Source organism: Numida meleagris, chromosome Z (assembly GCF_002078875.1).
Source record: "Numida meleagris isolate 19003 breed g44 Domestic line chromosome Z, NumMel1.0, whole genome shotgun sequence".
Lineage (NCBI taxonomy): Eukaryota > Metazoa > Chordata > Aves > Galliformes > Numididae > Numida > Numida meleagris.
This window is the reverse complement of record NC_034438.1, coordinates 35476584-35502414: the sequence shown is the minus strand read 5'-3', so window position 1 is coordinate 35502414 and position 25831 is coordinate 35476584. Positions and strand designations below refer to the sequence as shown.

Sequence of the window (25831 nt, the reverse complement as noted above, 5' to 3'; positions counted from 1 at the left end):
CCTTTTCCTTTTCTTTTCTTTGTAAAAATTCATTTCATTCCAAAGGCATAATAGTTGGGGGCTTAAAACTTCAGCCTGTGCCAAAGGCATAAGGCAGTAATAATGGTCTATCCTTTAAAGCTGTGACTCCCATGCACAAGCATAATTCTGTCTGTCCCTCTACAAGTGGCCATTTATTGATGTTGTGCTAACTACCATAGTGCAACAGACAATTGGCTGAATAAGCAGTTCTTGGTATTTTTTTTAATGAAGTGCTGATTATAGTTTAGAACCCTGAAACCTAAGAAAATAAAGTGTCTTTAAATGAAGTGCAGTTTTTAAGTATAAAAAGAGGGTGGCAGGCTCCATACCCTTGCATGAGGATTTAGGGGTGGTCTTGTATGGTATTCAGAAGTACAGGATTTGAACCTTGCAAAAAGATGTGGGGTAATAATTTCTGAGGCTTAGGGAAAGCAAAATTCCCAATGGTCTCAACCCCAGCTGTAAGTGTAGATGTGCCATTCTTATGTCTTTGTTAAGGAAACTAGGAGTTGCAGTGAAAGTGGCGATGCCAGAATGAAACGCAGCACCTAGTTCCTCCTTCCTGAGAGGTAGATGATGCAGGGAATTAGAATCTGCCACTCTTTCAGCAAAATTATGTGCAATATGTCATAACTATCTGAGGCTTGATTGTCTCAGGAAATTATACCACTGGAATAGACGGGAGCATGAGCAAATGCTAGTGATGTTAGTTAATCAAAATTACCTGATTGGCACACAAAATGCTTTATTAGGATGGTTACATTTTTTTCACTGTTTGGAAATGTATTGTTATCTATTTTCTGAGTTGTTCTAAGCTAAATCAGCCACTGTGTTCATGTTAGAGTACTACAGTTTGTACTTTCTCAAATAAGATAAAAATTGTTATGCTGCATCTAAACTGCACATGAATTTATAGCTTGAAGCAGATTATTATAGTTGTTGCTGTTATAGCAAATCTAAGAGTTCTTCTTTTGCGATATTCTTTATATTCTTGTGCTTAATATTGCAATATTATTTGCAAGTCTGGGATTCAGCAAAAATGCTAATCTTGGAAGTGCATATACTTCTGATCCATGGTCCTGGAGATTATCCTAGCCTTTCTGAGAAATGTACAAAAAAAAAAAACAACAGTATGTTACTGTAAAATTTCTGACTTTGTTTTCTTTTCTTTCACATTCTGTTGTTTCAAGGCTGACCAGATGCAATGTCTCAGTACATTTCATCAGCTGGAAGCCTGTCCATTCAGCGTGTCTGGTCTGATTTTTATCTGAACACACTACACTGTTAAAGCATTAACTGAATTTATCTCTAAAATAATGCATTTCTTGTACACTTACACATTTTACCCATTCTGTATGTATTCATTTCATATTTAAAATGCATATGTCAGTTGGAGTGTGCATTACTGTCTTGTTGGCATGCGATCCCACTTTCAACTCAAAAGTGAGGACAGAATTACATTCTCACTTCTGGGATTATGAGTGCGCTATTCAGTGGTATGGTTTATTATCAGTGATGTACACAAGCACAATATTCCTACAAATTCCTGACTAACAACCAGTCATTAAAAAAAAAAAAAGTTTAGAACTCATTTTTTTAGGCAAATTCAACAAAAAAGAAGGAAAACCATTGTCAAAGTAGTTTCTTCTCAGACTGAAAGTTCATCACAGCCGCATTAGTTCAGAGTGGGAGAGGGGTCTGAATCAGGAACTGGTGATGGCTTCTGGAATTGTGGGATTGTCTCACTTTTAGGCTGTCTTTTTTAGTGTTGCACACTGCTGTGCTGCCCCATGGGATCCAGATGCTTTTGTGAACACCTGTGCAGGAGAAAACCCACAAATGCTGTAAAATCTCACCCTCAGTTTGCCTCACTTACTTAGTCACTTTGCTGTCAATAGTAACGAAAAACTTCTGGGCATTGCTGTCGCATGTGAAGGACTCTGTTTTCACCTTGCCGAGCTATCTGCCCATGCAGAATAATACAATTACATAGAAATACTGAAAAGATTATTCCAGGGAGTGAATTTGCTTGGTAGAAAATGTAGATAGATGACAGAAATGGCAACTTGAGAAATGGGAGTCACCTGTAGAAAATCAGCAGTAGACTACACATTTTCCTATATTCAGAAGGTATAGCAACTGAGAGTGCTGTTAGCCAACATGGATTTGGGTTAGATTTTTCTTTCTTGGGGGGTTTGGACTCTTCTTCAGTTGTGCCTGTTGTCTCATATGTCAGATTTGCAACTGGATTTTCTTTCCAGCTGACAGCATTTCAAGTGCCATCTGGAATCTGAGGATCAATCTGACTTGTGTTTGTCCTGTGTGCCTATTCCCTTACTGAAAAATCCCATATATTTGAAGAGAAGATGGGGCTTCCCTTTCTTGCTTGCTTATATTGGAGTAATGCCAAGTAACCAGAATGCCATTGTTTCAGTAGAATATGAAAGACACACTATTATGCATAGGTTTTATCTGTCCTTGAACTTAAGAGGAAATTATAATTAATACAAAAGACTTTTATTCAAATTCCTTGCATTTCATAGCTTCCTATAATTTATTTCAGTTCTCAAAGGTTTCTTACCATAGATGAAAATGTTATACTAAATTCTATACAATCTTGAAGGTTTCATCCTTTGTTTCTCTCTGCAGGAGCTTTGTGTAAGAGCTGTCATTTGCATGGATCATTCTGGAATTAGAAGTATCAGAGCAGCTTTGCACAAACAGAATAAATCATACCTTTTTTTTTTTTTTCATCTGTGTTGCAACTCTGTAGCACAGGCAATATTTTTAGCCTTGTTAGACAAAAGCAGAGGATAATATTTTGTACAGCCTACACACTGTTTTGAGAGTCTCCCTGGCCTCAGCTGCAGCAGTCTTTCCCTTCCTAGCACTCCTCTGAGGTTCCATTTGTTTGGATGTTTTGATGCAGGGAGGAGGAGGGAGAAAGCACTAGAGAGAACAAGAAGAGCGAAGAGATTTACTATACATTATGATTAAAATACCATGAGATAGGAGAGATATTTTGGTGTCATTTCAATGTGGCTAAAAGCAAGAAGCAATTTATAAGGTCACAATGCCAAAGCTAAAGCGACTTTCTTGAAATAATGAGACACTTTACAGTTCCCTGGATGCTGACGAAGAGAGTAATGATATGAAATTCAATGTTCCCAGAGTTCAGTATTTCGTCTGCCAGTGAAGAACTGGAGAGCCCTGGGCAGCTCACTTAGCCTTTTTTCAGTATTTACCAGCTTGGCAAGCTAGTAAGCTTGCTTAGACATTTGAATAAAAAATTATAAAATGCTTTCACATACTTTGGGTTCACACATATCAAAATTGGAAGGCATCTATCTACTCATGAGCAGGATGATGAAAGCACATCTAAAATGCCCAGACTTTAAAAAAAAAAAAAAAACAAACAACTAATTTTAAAAAATGGTGAGGGGTAATTTGTTATTTGCACTTATTGGTTTCCATATTCGTAAGAATTGTGATCATATTAACCCATTCAGAAGTTTCTGTGATCTCAAACAAATGAAATTCTACTGTGAAAGTGGCATCCGTCTTTACATGAAAAGTTTCCATCAAACGTAAAAAGCTATTTGGTAAGAGAACTGTTCAATTACACACTTTCCTCTCTCTGTTATTTCCCACTACCACTTCAGAAGGCTGCAGCTGGGGGAAGAATCATGCCACAAAAATTTGTAAGTGTTGTTGCTCAAGCCCTCCACCCAGCGTACAGTAGAAGTGGTCAGTGCCCGTGTGGTGAGAGCGATTACTCTAGGGAAACAAATTCTTGCCGAGCTGTGCCATTGCTGTAGTCTGAAGCACACAGACATATGAGCCAGTGCTTTTTGCGTTGCACCAGTTTGCTGGCCAGGAAAGAGGAAGGGTTAGGTATGTGCAGGAAGGGCCTGCACAGGAAACTGTAAAGAGGAGCCAAGAAGGAAAAATAAGCATAGGGGCCGACTATGAAACGGGAAACAAAAGATACAAAACATATGTAAAATCACAGATGTCAGGGTGCAGTATTTGAAAGCTGGGTGAATCTAATACATGTAATTGAAATTTAAACTCCAACATATTATCATTTTTTAAAGCCTGATGTCAGAGCATAACGGCCTACCTACATCCAGTGACCTGTAGGTATCAGTCTGCCTGGGGTTCTCGGATACCTGAAGCATGCATGTAGTTATACTAGCAGAGTTTCTTTTAACAAAGCATTTCACCAGAGTTAATTATTCTTAGTATTTTTGCTAAAGCAAGGCTGTAATGCATAAAGATAGGAATATGTTTCCATACATGCTAAAAACTCTTCTTTGAAAAAGTTTGTCATCACAGTATGTTATTGCACATACTACAGAAAGTCCTGCATTTCTCAAAATACAATTAAACTCATCAAGTGGAATTCTAATTTCTTAAATGTAAGCAAGTGTCTTCATTATCAAAATGGAATATTATTGCTGCTCTTCACCACCTGCCAGGTTTTTCCCTTGAACAAAGAGAGAAACTTCTGTTTCTTGTTTTCTGGGAATATTTGTTTTAAACAGTTTCTTTAATGGTGGGAAAACAGTCCTCTAAAATTAATGTTATAATTTAAAGATGGAATAAGATGTTAATTTCAGTCATATTCATTAGAACACAGGTTTCAGCATTTTGAACACACATCACACATTTTCTTATGCAGCTAAGATTTGAAGATTGAGTGCTGTCTCAGATCTCCATAAAGTAAGGCACAAGATTAGTATTTATTTGTTATTATAACTGTTTCTCCAACAGAACTGACTAGAGAGAAAAATTTTACAATCCTCCAGAATGAGCCAAACACTGATCTACATACAGAAAAGATGATGGAGGCTTGTCTGTGTAGAAAGTCTGTTTTGGCCATCGCTGCGTGGTATAAACTAATAGGGATGCATTAATGGTATTCTAAATACCCCAATGTAGACAAACAAATTTGGATAAATCATTTTTGTCTTAGAAGTTGTCAAAGATAGAGAGTTTTACAGATTTTTTTTTTTAATAGAAAGATGGAACAATAAAATATATCTAGACTTCAAGCTGAGATTTTTTATATCATTGATCTAAAATATAAAATACGCTTTTCAGAATTTTCTCTCATCACTACAAAAGACATTATTTGTTCTCTGATTTAGCATATGGAAAGACAATAGGTTTCATCAACTTCTAAAGTAATTGCTGCACTTCAGATGGAATCATGACAGGTTTTGGTACTGCACTGTGTTGGCCTTTGTAGCTCTGAATCAATGTGTGAGTTAACATTTCCACATAAACAAAAATGCCTCACTTTGAGTGCTGATATCACATTGATTATCCCAGTTTCTGTTGGACGAAGGCTGAATGAACCTCACCCAAGAAATCCGAAATCCAGCAGTATTTTTAATGTCTAAATGAATCAACAGAATCACAGGAGTTGGAAGGGACCTCTGGAGATCATGGTGTTCAACCCCATGCTAAAGCAGGTTCTCTAAAGCACGTGGCACAGGAAAGCATCCAGGTGGGTTTTGAATATCTCCAGAGGAGACCCTGCAGCCTCTTTGGGCAGCCTGTTCCAGTGCTCTGGTCACCCTCATCTTAAATAAGTTCTTCCTCATGTTTGTATGGAACTTCCTGCGTGTGTTACATCCTGTTGCTGAGCATCACTGAAAAGAGCCTGGCACCATGTGACACCCACTCTTTAGATATGTATAAGCACTGATAAGATCCCCACTCAGTCTTCTTTTCTTCAGAACAACAGATGCAGGTTACTCAGCCTTTCCTCATAAGAGATGCTCTAGGCTCCTCATCATCTTTGTAGGCCCCCCGCAGGACACTCTCTAGAAGTACCCTACGTAGAAGCCACTGGTTGGAGCAGAGCAGGAAGCACAAAATCAGTACAAAATTAAAAGACCTGCAATGTGATATTTTCTAAGAAGTAACGAATTACTTAGATTAAAACTTCTCCAGTAATAAAGCATATTTCTGTAAGTAAGAAGCACTAGACATAATGTGGGTCCAGAACAGAATTACTTGCAAAAGTACTTGGGTTTGCCATTTATTTTTATGAGAGTTTAATACTTTAGGAGGTAGCTGATGGAGCATGTACCCTTCTGTCCCATATAGCTATATTGCTAATAACCCAACATCTGTATGTGTTGCCCAAAACCAAGCACCCATCTCTCACACAATGTCATATAATTGCCAGTACAGTCACTCACAGCTGAATCCTATGCTCTTTAAATCAATGTCAGAAGGACAATTTTGATTAAAATATTTGATATCAGATACCATGGACATTTTGACATGGGATGAGATTTCATAAAACATACAGCATTTGCAAGGTTTGTTGTCCATTAAGTTAGGGGGAAATGGACAAGGGGAAGCTAGCCACAGCACTGAGCAAATTTGATTAAGATGGTTATATATGTAAACTGCTTCTTCATTGTTTTCTTGAAGAGCTAATTAAAGAAGTACTAAGGACCATTAGGGCAGCATGAAGCTAGGAGGTGATAAACTGAACCCACACTTCCAAATGCAGCTATGTGGATCTTCCACCAGTCCACAAGGGCAAACAAAGACAGAAAAAAGAAAAGCATTTCCTAATATCTTCTTTCTCTTTGCTTCTGTTCTAAAACACTAGTAAGGAGGACGTTTTCGTTCCAAAACATCTGGGGAAGAAACAAATGGTAACTCAACTGCCTATATGTCCGTCTACCTAGTACAGTAAAGACTTTATAATCTCCCCCACTGTTTCGAGGAGTGTGGTCAAAAGTCTATATTAGGAATGCAGTCAAAAGTCCGTATTTGCAAATGGCCATTATGAATACTTCCCAGAGAGGCTCTGAGCAGCTCGCAGGAATATATGTATTGTTTATTTTCATGTACTTCTTTTTTCTTTATGTTATTTTTCAGATCTCTATTGAAAGAAAAATAAAAAATAACAAAAAGACTAAAGTTTTACCGTTAAAAAAAAAATGCTAGTTTTTTGGAAGATTAAGCATTTTGATCATTTCATTGGCACAGCCACAAATTATTACAGAGTCTTAAGATATTTTAGTTATATGGAACAAGCAGCTTACTCACAAAGACAAATGTCCTGAAATTTTGGAGTGGAATATCTTGATATTCATGGCAGATAACATACAGCATCAAAAACTGCCGCTTGTAAAATCTGTGATAAATTCGACAAACATGTGATCACCACCACCTATAGCAAGTGCAAAATTTCTTGGGGGGAGCATCAATGCCACTGTTTGGAAGATATTGCTTTGGCAGGCAGACCTTCATAAATATTTAAATATTTCTATATAAGGCAGTGAAAAAATAAGATTCATTCCTGTTTTGCTCTTTTGCATTTTTGTTCCCAGCTCCTTGTGGTCAAAATGAAACTAGAGAAGATGGCAAAATAATCCAGCTGCCCCCTTGCAAGACAGGAGCATGGATCGTTCCTGCCATCATGGCCTGTTACCTCTTGGTTGCAAACATCCTTTTGGTGAACCTTCTGATTGCTGTTTTCAAGTGAGTGACACATTGCAAACAATGGATTTGGGGAGGGCAGGGGCATTATTTGTGGTGTTAGAAGGCAGCTGAGCTGCAGACTCTGATGAGAGCCATTTTTCAAAGGATATGGGAGTGAGAAGGTATGAAGTCTCCAGGGAATGAGGGAAATGCCGAGTTTTTCTCATTGTCTCATTTCCAAGGACAGACACCTGATGAGAGCGAGAGCAGAAAAGCCAAATATGTTAAGTTCAGTGATGGCATCATTCACTCCCAATATAGAAGATGAGAATAAAAATATTTTCCTCTCATTTTGTTGTCATAAAACTAACTGGTTGCACTGAGTGAGAATGAACAGTAGTAACATAACTCTGAAATGACTGGCTGCCTCTGTGCTTTACTGAAGAACAAACTTATTTAGCCCTTTTATTTTGTTCATACTTTTTCTGCATGACAAGGAAACATTTGCCACTGCTAGTGAAATGTGTATAATTATGGTGCTGTCATATCATTTTTGGCAAAGTACCCAAAAATGCTTCCATCTGATATGATTTTCCTCTTCTTGCCTTCTAGCAATACATTTTTTGAAGTCAAATCCATATCCAACCAAGTATGGAAATTTCAAAGGTATCAGCTAATCATGACATTTCATGAAAGGCCAGTTCTCCCACCACCTCTGATCATTTTCAGCCATATGACTATGATATTCCAACATGTCTGCTGTAGATGGCGGAAACACGAAAGCGACCCAGATGAGAGAGACTACGGATTAAGTAAGCTTTAAACAGTGTACAGAGTGTGACATTCCATTGCCCTGCTCAGTATCTAGTGTTTGACATGAATGGAGTGGACAAGAGTGGAGCTCTTGGAATGGGTCCAGAGGAGGGCCACTAAGATGATCAGAGAGCTGAAGCACCTCTCCTATGAAGAAAGGTTGAGGGAACTGGGCTTGTTTAGTTTGGAGAAGAGAAGGCTCCAGGGAGACCTCATTGCGGCCTTCTAGTACTTGAAAGGAGTGTATAAACCGGAGGGAGAACGATTGCTTATGAGAGTGGATACCGATAGGACAAGGGGGAATGGTTTTAAACTGAGACAGGGGAGATTTAGGTTAGATATTAGGAGGAAGTTTTTCACTCGGTGGTGATGCACTGGAACAGGTTGCCCAAGGAGGTTGTGGATGCCCCATCCCTGGAAGCATTCAAGGCCAGGCTGGACATGGCTCTGGGCAGCCTGGTCTAGTGGTTGGTGACCCTGCACCCAGCAGGGGGGTTGAAACTAGATGATCTTTGAGGTCCTTTTCAACCCAGGCCAGTGTATGATTCTATGATTCTAATGAAGGCTAAGCCCAGCATTTTGATAATCTTCTCAGCAGAGAACTATTAAATGCAAGTTCCTCCCAAATTCAGTTCATTTTACTTGCATTACCTAACTCTTAGTTCTCCTCACAGCATTAATGAGGTGATGTTGTTCCTGGACTTTTGGGGTTGATTCAAGGTAATGAGTTTTGTTTTGCTGTTGCTAGAGGTCTCTTCTTGCTGGAATACCTATTATAGTTCTTTACACTTCCAGATCTTTTGTTTTATTGCCAAAAATACAGAGATAGCATTGCTACTCTGTGCAATGTCCTCTGTTGAGGAAACAGCACATATGTCCCCTCAACACACTTTTTATCTAGATAAAATGAATTACAGTGAGGAGTAGTTATTTTGTAGACGCATGTTCTCTTCTTGACATTGATTCAAAGTGGGGGAGTGGTTTCTCCAGACACTTTAATAAGAACTCCCATTAACATGATGGAAAACCTGTCAGATTATTTTGATAACATTTTCACCTCTCATCCTTATCTAATTCTTAAAAGTAGAAGATATCCACCTCCCCCAGTGTAGATGACAGAAGTAGGGAGCTAGGGGTTGTGCACCTCTTCCCAGCATTAGCCCATGCCACAGCCCACTTCTTTACAAGAGAGGAGTTGGAGCCCTGTGACGGCATCAGAGCTGCAAGTGCAACCAGACTGCTTTCCTGCCAATCACATCACAGTGTGTCTACCATAGCCTTCGCTGCTGCACGCAGATTTCACCTCTTGCCATGTCAAACAGACCCTCTGTACCCTCATACTCCTTTCCTAGCAAGTCTCCTGATTAAATTAAATTCGAATTAGCTTACAGGTGGAGTTTGGCTTGCACTATCTCTCCTGCTCTGTGCCAACACCTGTGTTTAAGTCTCATGCAACCGAAACACGCTCATGTTCACAGTCTTTGCGTGCTTAAGTGTTGCTGTCTCCAGAAACATATATAATTGAAGCCACAAGTCTGATAATTAGCTGCCTCTCTCTGCTTTCATACCAAAATGCCAGATAAATTTGAAACCCTCTTTTGAAAATTTAGTCCAGGAATTCTTCAGTGAGAAGAGTGTCCTGAATTTCACATGTTCAGGTTTTTCCAAATTCACGTCTTTTCCATTGTTTCCACAGAACTTTTCATAACTGAGGATGAATTGAAAAAAGTCCATGATTTTGAAGAGCAGTGCATAGAAGAATATTTCAGAGAGAAGGATGACAGATTCAATTCTTCCAACGATGAAAGAATCCGTGTCACTTCAGAAAGGTGCACTTTGTTTGTCTCTTGTATGTTGATCTAGAAATATATCTGTTGCCATTCTCACCCTTTCTTTTTCTTTAAAAGGGAAACATATGAGGTACTTTTTAATGTCTGAACTAAAAAGTAGGATGATACAAGGTGGTGAATTTTTCACTAAAGCAAATGTTTCTCAAAGTTTTGAAGACTTTAAGTCATTTAAGCAGTTGTAATAGTATGTAAACAGAATAGTGAGACAAGTGCAAGTTCTCCCATTTCAGTTTACGAAGCAGAATTTAAGGGCACAAGTGGTCAGAACACAATGGAAGAGTAAATGAGTGTTCCTCAATGAAAACTATAGCTAGCCACTGAGACACTGGCCTGCTAGTCCCTTATAAAGTGAAAGAGCCTTGTTTCAGGATAGTCTTGCTAGGTAAACTGGTTCCAAGGAGAGAAACAGGGATCTTGCCATTATTTTCAAAGGAACTAGACATTTCATGTACACCAGTAGAACACAGAGAGGACTAAGATAATATATGAGTTTAGTGCAAGTTGCCAGTCTTCAACCGTCCTAAAATGCATGAATCTGTTAATCTCCTATACTGTTTACATCCCTTTGTCACACAGCAGCTAAGCAACACGGCTAAATTTTGAGGACGGATTTTGTTGTTTGATGCATGGCACTGTTGCCAATAAATATTCTAGGGTGATATCCTCTCAGATGTTTATAAAACTTGAGAACCACTGAATACTCCATACACTGAACACTCTACTTCATCCTGAATGCATCTAAATATGATCAGGCAAGTAGTCTTTGTAACTGATTACACAGCTGTAACACTCTTCTTATATGTAATCTTCTAGTACTGCTCCTAATGCAACTATGCGTAAAATATGTTTCCTATAACTAAGAAAGTATAATTTTAATTTGCTTTTTAAATAAATCCCAGAGGAGGAATAGCAAAGATAATCACCCCGATTAAAGAAGAATGAATTCTGCTGGAATCAGAATATAATCATCTGCGTTCCTGAAAATAGCACTCTCAAGATGCGTATTTTAGGAAATGTTATTAGAGAGGAAGTGTGGTAAAGCATGGAATAGTTTCCTTATAAGGGATGTCCAGGTAATCCAACAGTATTCTGTCTGGTAGAGACAAATCAGAAATGAATTGATAGAGGTCTACATAGCTCTGAATATAAGGAGAGGGTGAGCAGAAATCAACTGCTGTCTGTCCAAGAACAAGAAGTAGGAGAGCAACAGATATCTAGCAGGACACAGCTCAAAGTAAATGAAAATAGTTGATTTTTTCATGCAGTAAATACTAGAACAGAGTGAATTCTTGGAAGATGATGGGATGTAAAAGAAGATGAAGATGTCAGTTAAAAATCTTCAGTTAAAACGTAGACTAGACAAACTTCTGTAAGAGAAATGATGTAAGAACTACAGAGATCATATTGAGCCCATGAGGGTCCTAAGCTGAAAATGACTGGAGACTGGAGAATGTAAAGGAGAAAAATTACATATGCTTCAGAGAAAGACGGAGAGCTAAATTGATCTGTGGTTTGAGGTTCTTGTGTTCTGATAGACCAGAGATGAGAGAACTAACATGAACATGGCAGATACATATTCAAATCTCTGTTCAGTTATAGCTTTACTTTTGGTGACCAAGGAAATAGGAGGTATGTTTGAAGCCTCTGTAAATAAGAAGTAACCTGGGACCTCCTCTACATTGGGCAAGTTCTTTTAGTACTGCAAAACAAACATGTAACAGTCTGTCTTTGCACTTTGTTTTGCCCCTGTTTTATTACAGTAAAGGGGCACTTCCCTTTACTTTAAATTGGATGACTTAAAGCGCCTCATTATGTGTTCTAAATGAAGTTAAGCACCTGAGACTCAAAGAGAAATAATTCTTTAAAAATCTATTTTCCTTAGCCAGTAGTGTAATGTGGAAATCAGCGAGCCTCAGCTCTGTATGGGAGGCCCAGTTAGCGATCCTGCGGCATAGAGAGGCCACTTCCAAATCCACAGGGAAGCAAACACGTTAGATCAGGGCTATCGAAGTATCTTAAATAATATGCACTTTAAGAACCAGATTTCCCAATGTGATGTTTTGCCTGTAATTATGGTCAGGCATTTATCCCTTGAAGTGTTCTGAATCTAAAAAAAGAAACTTACTTTTTCCAACTTATTGAACATTCAAATATTTAAAATACGGCTTCATAGTTTCTGTATAGAGATGTCTTTGTACAATTAACAAGATGTGAAGCAAAAAAAAGAGACAGAATGTGCAAGACCACAGTTTCTGTTTCAGTGTCCTGTCTTTAGCCTGTAGTATTAGACCAAACACAGTACCTACAATTTAGGCATGAGATTATCAGCCTAGTTAGCTAGCCAGTTAACTCAATTTTAGATGGCATAAAATTCAGCCAGAATACTCTGAGAAATTGTGTGGAGTTTTTTCTGCACTTCCTTCTGTCAGAAGCTGAAGATGCTGTTAGGCTGGAGGAAAAGTAGGAACTGGGACAAGGCCTGAGTTACATATCTGTACCCAGGCTGCTCACAGCCTTCCCTCTCCTGCAGACATCTGTGATACACTTAGCTCCCAGGAATATTTTCAACATTCCCTAGGGCAGCTTCTACCTGCAGTTGGATCTATCAGCATGCCCTGAGGGCTACCTGAAGGAAGAGCAGCTGCACGCCCTGGGTGCAAAGCACAGTAAACCTGGAAGAAGGATTAGGGAGCTAGCACTGGAAGGGAAAAAGGAGACAGAAATAGTCTTGCCTTGAAGATCAGCCTAGATGGGTCTCAGAGACAAGGAGGGGCTCAGGGAAAATGAAGGAACAAGGTAAGTTTTTTTCTTGCTGCAGTGGACTGGATGTAACAAGCAATTTCAGCTACGGTCTCTGCGGCTGTGCTGACTCAGGATCACAGTACCTTGCCACCAAAAAACATGCCACAGTTTATATTCTCACCTTGGAGCGGTCCACCCTGACATCCTTGGAGTCTGCGTGGATTCAGCAGATGCCTTGCCATCCTCACTGCAAAGACCACCACAGAGGTATCCTTGCTGTTCTTTGCTGGTGTCACCGCAAAGAATCCCTCCCTTCCCTGACCTTTTCACATTCCAAGATCAAAATATGAAACCACTCTTGACATTTGTCCTTCTTTGCTAGCCACAACCTTACGCAGACACATGGAAGTAGCTCTGTATTAACAAGACTTGTCACTGGAGGTGATTGATTTGATGAATATATAAAGCAGTACAAAGCTCTAAGGTGTTGCCTTCAATGGATTTATCAGAAAGGCAAATCTTAGTGAATTTTTTGGAGACCATAGAGGAAAGCAAAGTTGGACTAATTCATTTTGCTGTTACAGAAGATCGCAGTTCTCTATAGAAATCTAATTACTGTGAAGCTTTCAGTGGCACTTCTTGACCAGCACAGAGACATGATAATATGTAATATGATCAAAAAGATGGCACTGTGTTTCTTAATTTGGCATAAAGCCCCTAAAACAATCTCTTTGGTAGGCGTTTTTTCCTTTTGGCCAAGTCTTGACCCCTTGTTGATTCCAAAGGGAGCGGGTTCACATCCTAATAGTATTTAAACATCACATAAACTAGTTGGAGTAGACATTATGGTGTTATCTTTGGCATTGTATGTTATTCAATACTGTAGCTTCTTAACACTTTACAGTCCTCAGTGCAATTACACTAATAGTGTCCATGAATGAAGACACAGCTGTTACTCTGGTTTCAGAGACAGCAAACTAAAGTGCACAAAAACAGATCAGAACTGGTTAAAAGGTCAATACTGCACCTGGAAGATCAAGTCTTAAGGACAAAGTTGGGCTAGGAAAGATCTGTGAATCTCACCATGTCTCTCTGCAATCATAGTTTAGAGATCTTAGGCTCCAGATTGGAAAGCAGCCAGGACAACTCAATACCCTTAATCTGCAGAAACCACCAGGCCTGGGAAAAGTGGCTTGCCACTTAAATAAGCAATGCCTTACCAAAAAAATTTCAGGGCAAGTATCATTACTCTGTTAGAAGCTTGAGAACTGCTTTCAAAAGAAGAAAACCATTCTACAATCACCTATTAAGTCCCACTTTAAGGACTTTCAGTGTCTGCAGCCTTTGCAGCAGTTTAAAAGGATTTTGAAGACATAAAGGATACCTGCAAAACAGATGCAGGTCCACAAAGGGACTTGTGAACCTAATTCTAGCATTCAGTTAATGGTCTAATTCAGTTAAAAGGTCTACTTCTGAAAAGAGCACCTTACTCCCATTAAATCACTGCTTCAATTAAATTATAAATGAACAGCTGCAGAGAGATTAAAAATTACTATAACCAAAGTGAATGCCAGCGACAGCCATCACCTCCCAAATCGTAATTGAAATGTTGGTCACATAAGATCTAACACCTTTGTCAGCTTGTGTTTTTCCCAGTTACTGAATATTGTGTTCAGCTAATCTATGTTTGTTTTTCTATTAGAAATGCATGAGCTTCAGCAAAACTCACTTGATGCACAATTTAGATGTAGCCTCCTCTTTTTTTGTTCACATGGCCATCTGCTAGGATGGCTTGGCACCCTCTCATATGTTGGATAAATCTTGCTGTGAGGAAAGGCACAGGTGCAATAGAGGCATCGTACTTGGATATTGTGAGATTTGCCAAAAGGTTTATGCTATCTCCAATATGCACAGAAAAGAAAATCTAAAGAGAAACTTGAACATTCTTATTTTGAAGTAGTATCTTAATTCAAAACTGTTCCTGGAGGAAACATAGCTCGGACTGTCTGTTTGCTGTCAAATACAGGACAATAGAAAGTTTCACTTATTAAAGCATTTTAAGGACCAGATCGTGACTGCATTTCTCCATATCTTCCTATACCATTAGTGTTTGGATGATGTGATTATATCATGTCTCTAGTAGGATTATTCCCAGAGCATGTTGCTGCTCAGTGTGCTGAATGACTGCAGAACTGAGCATTAAATTGACACAAGAATATCCTTGATTAAAAGCATGCATGTTTGTTGGAAAGATCTGGGATTGAACATATGTCAAACATATAACAAAAAATTACTGAAGTCAGCAAGGTTTGCGTTTGAGGGACATCACCATCATTTGAGCTTTCTTTTTATGAATAAAAATTACGTAGCTGGGCCTCATCCCAATAAATACATGTAGGAGCCTCTCAGCTATCTATAAACATCTGTGGTTACCCTTTTTTTCTGTACTCTTTACCTTGCTAAATTTCTAGATAAATTTCCCTCTACTATCGATGTGATCAAGTCTGTGATTAGTTCCAAAGCAAACAACAGACCATGTAGCACAGAAACCTCTCTTTGGCTTGTCCAGAAATATCACCAGTCTTACCTTGTGTCCAAAAAAATACTGTTCTTTAGTCCATGAGGTTACATAGATTGTTTAGTATGTCTGGCAGCCCTAAAACTGTCAAGTTATATCTGTCATCATCATCAAGAAGTTATTATGGAATCTGAGTGTGTGGCCAGGCACTCAATTATAAGCTGATAAATATTTCAGAAGTATATTTTTCAGAAAAGAACACTTTAGATAACTAATAATATGAGGGAAAATTCAACAATTTCTAAAATAAAGTTCTCTCTTACTACAGAATTATATCCTGTGCTTGTAATAACAATCTATTTTGCTGGAGGAGCCTGATAGAAGAGGTAGATAAGAGTTCGAATAATAATAAGCTGAGTAAAAAGTGATTATTTGAAACTATAGGTTTATTTCTTAGCAGAGGTCTCAGCTTACTTAATCGTTCATCCATTTAAGTCTGATGACAGTAATGCAGTTGCTCTTTCACAGAAGGCTTCAAACCAATACATTTTTAATTTGCTGTGCTTTATTTTCAAAATTCATGGTTTTCAACACAAGAAGCCCATATTTCATGTGAATATGAGCCTTGCCTTAGAGAGCAGTGCCAGTCTCCCCTCCTGTCTTTTGCAGGTGGGTCGCTGCTCCTCAACACCTCAGGGCAGACAGGCTTCAGTGTTTCACTGGCTAACATTTGGTGACATACAAGGCATTAATGCTGCCCAATACTCATTTATGGCCTAAAATCTGATTTCTTTTTGGATTAGTGTTGCCAGTTTCAGGTCATTTGTCTCATCATAACTTCAACTACCAGCACTAAAGAAAATGTGGCTATGACTGACAAGGTGTATGTTAAAATTAAGTATAAATTATACAAACAAGCAGAGAATAAGACACTTCGGAAGGGTATGGAAATCCTGCCATTTGTCAGTTCTCTGTTCATTTTTCAGTGTCTAAAGGAACAGGGAAAAACAGAAGTGGAAATCTAAAAATAAGACATGTAGATAAGAAAACTATAGTAATATGGAGCCTTTAATGCTTCTGTGTCAGATAATAGAAGTCCCTGGTCTACTCCAGGGTCTACTATCAGAAAAAATTATTATGAGAATAAATTTTATATGTGCTAAAAGCAATCTTCGTATTAGAAATTGGAGAAGTCCATACAAATTCAGTACAAAAATTTTAGAGGAAAGCAAACAGAAATGACTAAAAGCCACTGGCATACATTATTGCATAGTTCACAGTTTAGAACGTTTTAAAATGACTGTAGAACAGTCATACTGAAGTTTAAATTAGGATCACACATTCAATTAGCTGTTAGTACTTTATCTTTTTGTTTATATGTTCTGATAGAAAGCTAGTAAATAACTTCATAATCCATCATTTAAATCCCTAAATTACTAGCACAGACTACATAAAGTACAAAGATACGAAAAGAATAATCTTAGTGTGTGTACCCAATTGTACACCTGTATTTCATTTAAATGTTTTTCACCTCCTCCATATTACCTCAATTCTTTCCTACATATTTCCTACATTCTGTACAGTAGCTGACCAACTTCTTGAATGTAGCTAAAAATTAATCAGAGAACAAGGAAACTATTTCCTTAGGTCCGCACAGCAGTTGCTGGTACAGTCTGGGGGGTACACCAGAAAGTAATATGACATGTCCATCTTCCATGACTTAATTTAATTTAGGAGTTAACCACAATAGTTCTGCATGTAGCAAAACTGAGAGTGATATCATGTAGCATCTGCTGTAAGTTCTCCTAACAACCTAATTAGAAGCTATAGCAGTAGTAAAAAATCATAGTAATGTTTCCATAATAGCCCCTGTCTGTCCTTGGGATAGAACACACCTCTATGCTAATATCAATAAGCAGCAGACTCTGATCAGTTAACCCACTGGAAGAGGTTCCCGAGCAAGCAGTGTCATTTGTTTGCTGAACCTCTTTCAGCAGGGTTTGTTGCACATGAGGTGGTGTAGATGGATTTTGAATTCTAACTCATATTTATTTCCACTTGTTTCAAAGGCCTATTGGCTGAACATCACTGCTTTGTAGAAATTAACCTATTTTATTTTTCCCCTTTTTAAGGGTGGAGAATATGGCCATGCGACTGGAAGAAGTAAATGAGCGAGAGCACTGCATGAAGGCCTCTCTGCAGACCGTTGACATCAGACTTGCTCAGCTGGAAGATATGATAGGACGAATGGTGACAGCATTAGAAAAACTGACTGGCATAGAGAGAGGTGAGACAACCAAGATACGATCCAGGACTTCATCCGACTGTACTGATGCAGCCTACATTGTGAGGCAGAGTAGCTTCAATAGTCAGGAAGGAAATACTTACAAGCTGCAAGAGAGCATAGATCCTACAGGAGAGGAGTCCATGTCCCCAACCTCTCCTACAATTACACCTCGCATGCGAAGCCACTCTTTCTATGCAACAAATATGAAGGACAAGTGTGGGTTGGAAAAGTTTGAAAGCATTTTCAAGGAAAGATCTCCAAGCCTGCACCGGGCTAGCAGTTCCCACTCAATAGCAAAAGAAGGAAAGGTTCCCTTACCCCCTACCAGCACTTTGTCAATTGTCCCAGACTCCAGAAGGCCTTCGTCTTGTATAGACATCTACGTTTCTGCAATGGATGAGATGCATTCTGACACAGAGCCTCTTGATAGCTCCATAAATATTCTTGGTACTGGAGATGTAGCCCTGCAGGCACACATAGCCTCTTCCATTTTAGCCAACAGTGCATATATTAGCAGTACACCTGGTGAAAAAATTTCTGGCAGGAGTCTTGATTACGAGGAAACATCCGGAATAGAAACAAGAGCATTTTCTTCAGACTATTCACAAATCACAGACTGCCAAATAACCTGGGATTCAGACCCTCCCTTGTACCACACTTTAGAGCGATCTAAAAGCAGCCGTTATCTGGCTACAACTCCATTTATTCTGGAGGAAACACCAATTGTGAAATCTCACAGTTTTATGTTCTCTCCATCTCGAAGCTACTTCAGCAGCCTTGGCGTCCCAGTCAAAACAGCAGAATACACAAGTATTACAGACTGCATAGACACAAGGTGCGTGAGTGCTCCCCAGACCGTTGCAGAGAGGGCCAGTTTCCCTGGAAGTCTTGGCATCAAGGTGGAAGACTTGGGATGCTGCCACCCAGAGAGAGAAGCAGAATTAAGCCACCCAAGCTCCGATCATGAGGATACTGAGGCCAAGGACAAGAAGGGGATTCCCTCATCTCCTCAAGACAGTAGTGCCACAAGAACTCTGACCAACAGCATCCCAATTCCAAAAATAGAGAGGGCTAACAGCTACTCTGCAGAAGAGTCCAACATGCTGTATGCACAGCACACACGGAAGAGCTACTCAATCAGTGATAAACTTGACAGACAGCGAAATGCAACAAGCCTGCGAAACCCCTTCCAGAGGAGTAAGTCCTCAAGGCCAGAGAGCAGAGGGGACAGCCTGTCCATGAGGAGACTATCAAGAACAGGAGCGTTCCGCAGCTTTGAAAGCAAGCACAGCTAGGCCTAGACAAATCTTGCAGGCAGTCAAAAGGTCATCAGCTCTCCAGTCCATTTTCCTTAGCAAAATTACCACACCTCATATCATTCCATGTCAACTCCAGTCGGCATTAGCCACCGGTCAAGGGAATATGTTGTCAGTCTCAGCATCAACCTGCTGAGTTACTGCATCTTGACCCAGTTGACATTTGCACATAAGGAAAAAGGGAGGGATGAAAGATTTACAGAGACTTCAGTAAATGACAGGAATAAAAAGACCCCTACAGAAAGTTATGAGTAATAACTGAGTTAAGAAATCTGCCTTCTATTAGAAGGCATCCTAAGATCTCTTATCCACAAGTTCTTAGAACATAGTAATTAACCTGCAAAAAAAGAGATGTACAGATTAGATGTCCTAAACTTCGATCATAACTTCTTTTTCATCTGTTTCACCATTGTGATGACTGGTGAAAAGCAATTGTTATTTCTCTGGGGGCTGGTGGCAAACAAAACTAAAGTCTCCCAAATACCTTGCAACCTACACTTGTGTAAATGAAGATGGAGAAGATAAATCATAAAGTTCACTTGTCTCTTTTTGTATCAAATTCCAGTGCCACACAAAAAAAAAGTTTATATTTTCAAAAGCAGAAAGGGAACAGAAATGCCTTTTGTACTGCATCATAAATGGAGGAAGAATTTGTGTTGAAGTATCAGGTGATTTCCTGATAAAACAGGCATTCTGGAGTCTAGCACAGCTGAGCAAGCTCAGGATGAATGTAATTAAGCGGAATAGTATACATTTATTTTTTTACAACATTTGTGATCAATATGTTGCCTCACTAAATCAAAGGATGTGATAGAGCAGTAAGAACAGGATGATCAGAGCAGAGTGCAGTAATATTGTCAGGTTCTCACTGCTCTGTTTAATTGATTACTCTAACTGGGGAGGCTTACCCACAGGGTTGCCACCAGGCTCTTCTTGCTGTTCCATTTGAGCTGCCAATTTTTCACATCATTCCCTCTCCTAAAAGTATGCCTTTTTTTCTTTTTTAATGAAGACATGGCTGTATTTGAACATTTCAAACTATATAAGGTTTATCAAGATCTATCTGGTCTGAATCCAGATTAACGAAATTAGACTGAAGTTACTTAAAGGAAAACATCATTGGCGGAATACTGGAAAACACTGACAAATATACATACTTCTAAGGTAAGTTAAAGAATCAAAGTGAAAATAGAGTTGTCTTGTAACAGCAAAAGCCATCAGATGCAAGTGTACCTCTACCATTCAGCAACATATTACAGAAAATACATTTTAGTAGAATAAAATACATCTGATCCATAGTGTACTTACGGTGTTTGGTTGAAGGCAATAGAAACTCCACTGACTCTACCTTATTTCAAAAGGTCCACAGTATGAACAGGATTTTCAAAAGTATTATGGCAAGATATCACAGCGGTCAGAGGGGAAAGGGTACACAGGAGGTAGAACAGCAACTGGACCAAAATTTCACATCCTTTATGAAGGGACAGCGTTTAAGCTTGGAAAGAATTGAAGTCAGTGCTATTAAAATTAGGACATCTCTATGATGACCAAAACCTGTGTAGAATCAAGTCCTTTTTGTTATAAAATAAGAGTACATGCAAGTAGGGTACATGCTTCCCATTTATTCAAATGGGAATTATCTTCCAAATCTCTAAGGCAGCTTTAAAAATGTAGGCTGACGTTTTCTCACTGGGATCTCACCCTGGGAGACCCTAAGGACCATGTGAGAGTTAGGTCTGAAAGGCAACAAATCCAGACATAAAAAATAATCATCCAGCTTGAGACAAGAGGCAAAGAAGATGAAAACCTTACTGGTACTACATACTGAGTCACTACGTTGGAAAGATTGTGAAATAAAGAAATGCAACATGGAGATGCTAAGCACAATGTGTTTCATACTTCCTGCACCAATGCGTTTCTTTCTTTATTCTGTTTGACCAAGCTTTCAATGAGCTTAACTCCACCAAGACACCATGTTTATGCAATTGCCTTGCAGTCCATGTGCAGCATTATGATCACATGGCAACACCAAGAAAGGTCAGAAACTTTTCTGTGCATTATGAAGCATGCTTGTGACAGGCTGATTGTTGAACAACAGCAAAAAGCCCAGGGACAAAGGAACTTGTGTTTAACAATCTGCTTCAAATGTGCCAACTTTTGTTAGCAGCCTTTCACTAAGGTTTCTCCAAATCTATTTGTCCTTGATGAGTATAGGGGGATCTTCTCGCTCTGTTTTCTTTGTTACTTTTACGAATGTCTTCTAAAAAAATTTGTGGACTCTTCCACCTCTACTGTATGATTGGCCTACTCTAGAGGAACTTCAAATTCATTAGAAATTTGTCAACAGTGATTAGTAAATTAGTTCAAAGGATAGGAGTCTCCTCTGGGGTAGATTTCATTGCTTAGTTAGTCAGGGTAAAGGAATTTGCCAAACCCAGAAGCTGTATAAATATTTAAAATACAGCACTTTATTGATCTGGAGCACACATTCCAGGTAAAAAGGAAACAGGACACTTTATTTACCTCTTAAAATTTGCCATTATATATAAAATGTAAATTCAGATGTTAAAAGTGTGATTGCAAGATGTCAGAAGACTACTTTTCCTGAATGTCTCCCATTTATTCTACAGTGTGGTGTCTATAGAAAATAATATGATGGATGTTAGGTTATTTCATCTTCACCTGCTTTTGACACATTGCATCAAATGGCTTCTTTCTCAGTAAATGGTAGAACACCCATTCCTGGCAATGGGACCAGATTTCCCACTTCCAATGTTACTATGATCATTTAGTGAGAGTAAAAGTCTTATCATCCATCATGCCATGTACCTATAGCATGTGCCATATGACATATTTTGTATCAGAGGCTAGGGCTTATGAAATATATATCTACACATATATACATATCGCCCATGTGTAAACCAGTATAGTTGTGACATGTGATAATATTAGTGAACGTTACAGGACAATTTTACTATCACGTTATAAGGTCTTGTTTGTAAATCTGTAACATTCAATAAACTAGCACATGTTGCATCAAGCATTAAGTTCCACTTTCCAATTATTAGCATACATATGGAATATACATTTCTGATCACGGTGTGTAAGTTTGGTGTGTTTCACACATTTTTCTGTATAGCTCCACTTAAGTGTCCGTATGAGCTGCTGTATAAACCTCTAATGAGCCACTGTGGGCTGTGACAGGTGAGTTGTGGTAGCGTGAAAGATGAACTGGCATGTTATGCAAAAGATTATAAGATAAATGAACTAATAATATTTTGAAACTCAACTGAATTTAGCTGTTTGTTTACATACGCTGGCCAACTGAGGAAGCAGTGTACAGTATTTTATAAATATTTTCCTATAGTAATCTGTTCTGTTGTTTCCAGTTTAAGTGATGCTATTCTACAGTTGGGGTATACACTTGTCCTAGGTATTGGATAATAGCACATTATTCTTTCACTATAACCTTGTGGTATGACTGGAATAGTTTCTCTTCCTTACAGTCCAGTCTTTTTTTGTGTCGATGAAAATGCATGCATTGTTCCATGAGTTTCTTTGGACTGCTATGAAACTTAGCATTTTGCTATTGCCTGCCTGTAAAGATGAATCCAGTTAGGAACGAATCCAAACTTTTGGATGTTTACATTATTTCCATTATGTTTGATCTTTAGCAAAGTAGGTGATTTTTTTATTATTTTTAAATGACAGTTGTATTTTATGAAATTGAAATATTCAACGTAAAATGCGAACCTACAGCAGTCCTCAGACATTTGGCTCTCTCTTTTTTGGAAGAGATAAGGTGCTACATTATTGTTCTTAGCACAAGTGCCAGTTAATAAATGGCAGTGTGGGGATAATTTAAAAATATAATGAACACCCAAAATATCCATTCATGCACATAAGGAAAGCCCACTGGGTTCCAGATATAGATTGCTTGTTTTCATTTTCCATTTACAGATTTTTGGTAAAAAAAAAAAAAAAAAAAAGATTTGTACTTTTGTGGAATGGATAACCTTTTGTCAGGGGATAAATATCTTAGTTAGGTATATTTTTTGTAAGAAAAGAAAAATGATTTGTTTCTTAGAAACTGTCAGCACATGGAAAATGCAACTACAAAAATAACTGCTCAAAAACAGTGCTGGTAGCAGCACGCAGCCTTAGTCCAATGACTGCAGTCGGAGCAAACGAGTATCTCAGTTCTGAGAGCAGAAGTTGTCAAAGGTATGAGCTTGGAGTGAGCCAGTGAAACAAAATTCTCAATAAACTCATGGTGCAAATTTTAAGAACAAGCATAAATGTCTTGTTAAGTTGCTCAGGTTGTACACTTAAGAGGATTTAATAATCACCAGAAGGGAAGATGTGAGCTTGTCATTCCTGGATTTCCCTAGGAACACTTAGGTATTTGTGAGTCTTTCCCCTGCTTAAAATAATGGTATATTTGCGTGTTTGCGTAAGTAGGCACAGATGTTAAAAAAAAAAAAAAAAAGGCCACGTTTTCAGTGCTGTTAAAAGATACTATGTTTAGATCACTTACTCCAAAAGAAATAGGAAAGCTTCCTAGCATTATTTTTCCCTCACCTACTTCAAACAACAGCATCGCCCAAACTGGGCAAAAGTAAAGCACTGGGGCATCTGCTTATCTAATGAAAAGCTTTGTTCCTCTAGATGGTGTTCACTGGCCTTGCCACACTTTTGCGTAAAGGCAGAAGTGTTGAATGAATGTGGGGGGACCAACTTTCTGCACCTCAGTGAGAGCTGTGCAGCTGTGTAACTAATCACAGTGTACTGACGGCAGTTATGGTCTTATCACTGCTGGTGCAAATCTGCAGAGAAGAAAAAACAGTGATTTCAAAGGAGTTACTCTGACTTTTGTCAGGGAATGGATTAATTCTGCTTTTCTATCTCTATATTACTTTGAGTCATGACACAACTTGTCCTAAATCATCATCAAGTGGGCAGTCTCGTGACTGAGCCAGACTGGTTGTGAAAGTCTCTGACCTTTTAATTTTTGCTGTATGCTTTCAGATCTGTCATAGAGCCACAGAGTACTTATTTCTAAAAAATTATTAGGAAAAAAATGTTTGATTATGAAATTGCTGCTGTTTCTGCTGCAGGGAAGTGATAACTCTTGTTTATTTTACTATTTGGTAGGGAGGGAGAGGGAACAGAAGTGGGAATTGGCTGTGAAAAACAATTTTATGCCTTCACAAGAGTAAATTGTATTAAAGTTATATTCTTCCACCACTGCAGTTCTTGTACATGAGGAGAGTCTATATGCTGCTACTGCTGTCTGGAACAGTGTTTGCAATATACTATACTAATAGCTATTTAATCATTTATTATTTGGGTTATCATTTGTAAGTGTATAACAATCATTTATAAAGGGAGAAAAGTTATTAAAACGTCATTTTAAATAAATTCCTACTAATATGAAGCTTTTCAAGTATGATTTGTCTAAATGTATATCACTAGGGAAAATGGTACTTTCCAAAGGTCTACTGGATTCACAATGCACTTTTAGACTGTGTTTAGATATGTAATAAAAAGCAGAAGTTGGCAATTACTACAGTAGAACTTTCTGAGATTTCTGTAACAGTTGTTTTGCAATAAAAAAAAAAGGATGTAGTTCAAAACATTTGTACTTACTGGTGCATTTATTCATAGTCATTTACTTTCACAGCAATAAAATAATAGCGTGATGGGAGCTGCTTTTCTCAAAGATCTCTCACTGCTCAAGTTCTAACTGCAGCTTTTTAAAAATAATAAGGTTTGCTGTGTTGCACACGATTATGAATTATTTCCTTGTCTGATACAGGGTGTTATTCAGGTATTCCTTCTCCTGATCAATATCAGACCCTGGTTTGAATGCAGACATTTTGATGTGTTTGTTGGAAAGAGATAGTTTCTGTAATTTAGCATTACCTCTTCAGCAAGTTGGAAGACATAAGTGTTGGCTGCAGATCTTCCCTAAGCAGCCTCCATACAGAAATGAGGACACATGCTCATTTGCGTGGCACTATACCCAGAAGTGTGGCACTGTAACTAGAGAAGATTCATTGAAAACAAAGGCTGCCACATACACCACCAGTAGCTGTGACCTTCCCCATTCAGGTATCTCGCCTTTCCTAAGAAAGAAGTCATTGTCTCTCTCTACATTACTCTACAACTAGCCCTGATCCTTCCTCACAAAAATGCCAGAAAGAAAGGGACTGATGCAAAGTAAGTCAAGGTCAGGATCTGCTCCCTCTGCAAATGAGTCTTCAGTGAGACAATACGTATTTTAACCAGATGCAAAAGAGACATAGGAAACAAATATCCAGTGAATATGACGATATTTGGATATCAGATACTGAAAACAGTTCTGCACAGATCAGTTACATTTCAGGCGAGGAACAGTTAAGAGAGATATTCTTTATTTCAGGTTTCTCAGAAGGAAATGATAAATTCCTTAATCAGATTTTATCTAATCCGTTCTCAGGGACTGCCATTCAGCAGACTATGGAGGTTTGAAGCCTTAATACACACGGTAATATATATATATATATATATCTGTACCTGATGGTTTCTTTGCAGGTAACAGTATATGCACCTGGTGCCCTGTCAGATTTTTCACAGGAACAAACCACCCAAACCCAGCAAATTAATACCTGCTGGAAGACAATATCACCAGTCCTAATTTTCATACTTACAAGCTGCACTCTTGTAACCTGTAGGGCAGTGGTGTGGTCTCTGTTACTCTCATTATATGTAATGGCAAAGATCTCATTTTGAAGTTGTCCATTTCAATCCCCTCTGACTCTTCATCGTCATGGCCGAATTCAGCAAG

At 38.5% G+C, this 25831-nt stretch overlaps 1 protein-coding gene across 2 annotated transcripts in view; it reads left to right on the top strand.

Annotated features, from left to right (window-relative positions):
- The window catches only part of TRPM3 (transient receptor potential cation channel subfamily M member 3), a 400218-nt gene extending 375604 nt beyond the window's left edge, over positions 1 to 24614 (top strand). For both annotated transcript variants that reach the window (XM_021381082.1, XM_021381081.1), the window contains 4 exons: positions 7386 to 7536; positions 8089 to 8288; positions 9986 to 10118; positions 17532 to 24614. In XM_021381082.1, the coding sequence (XP_021236757.1) occupies positions 7386 to 7536; positions 8089 to 8288; positions 9986 to 10118; positions 17532 to 18981 (1934 nt within the window). In that variant the 3' untranslated portion in view covers positions 18982 to 24614. The remainder of the gene's footprint in view (positions 1 to 7385; positions 7537 to 8088; positions 8289 to 9985; positions 10119 to 17531) is intronic.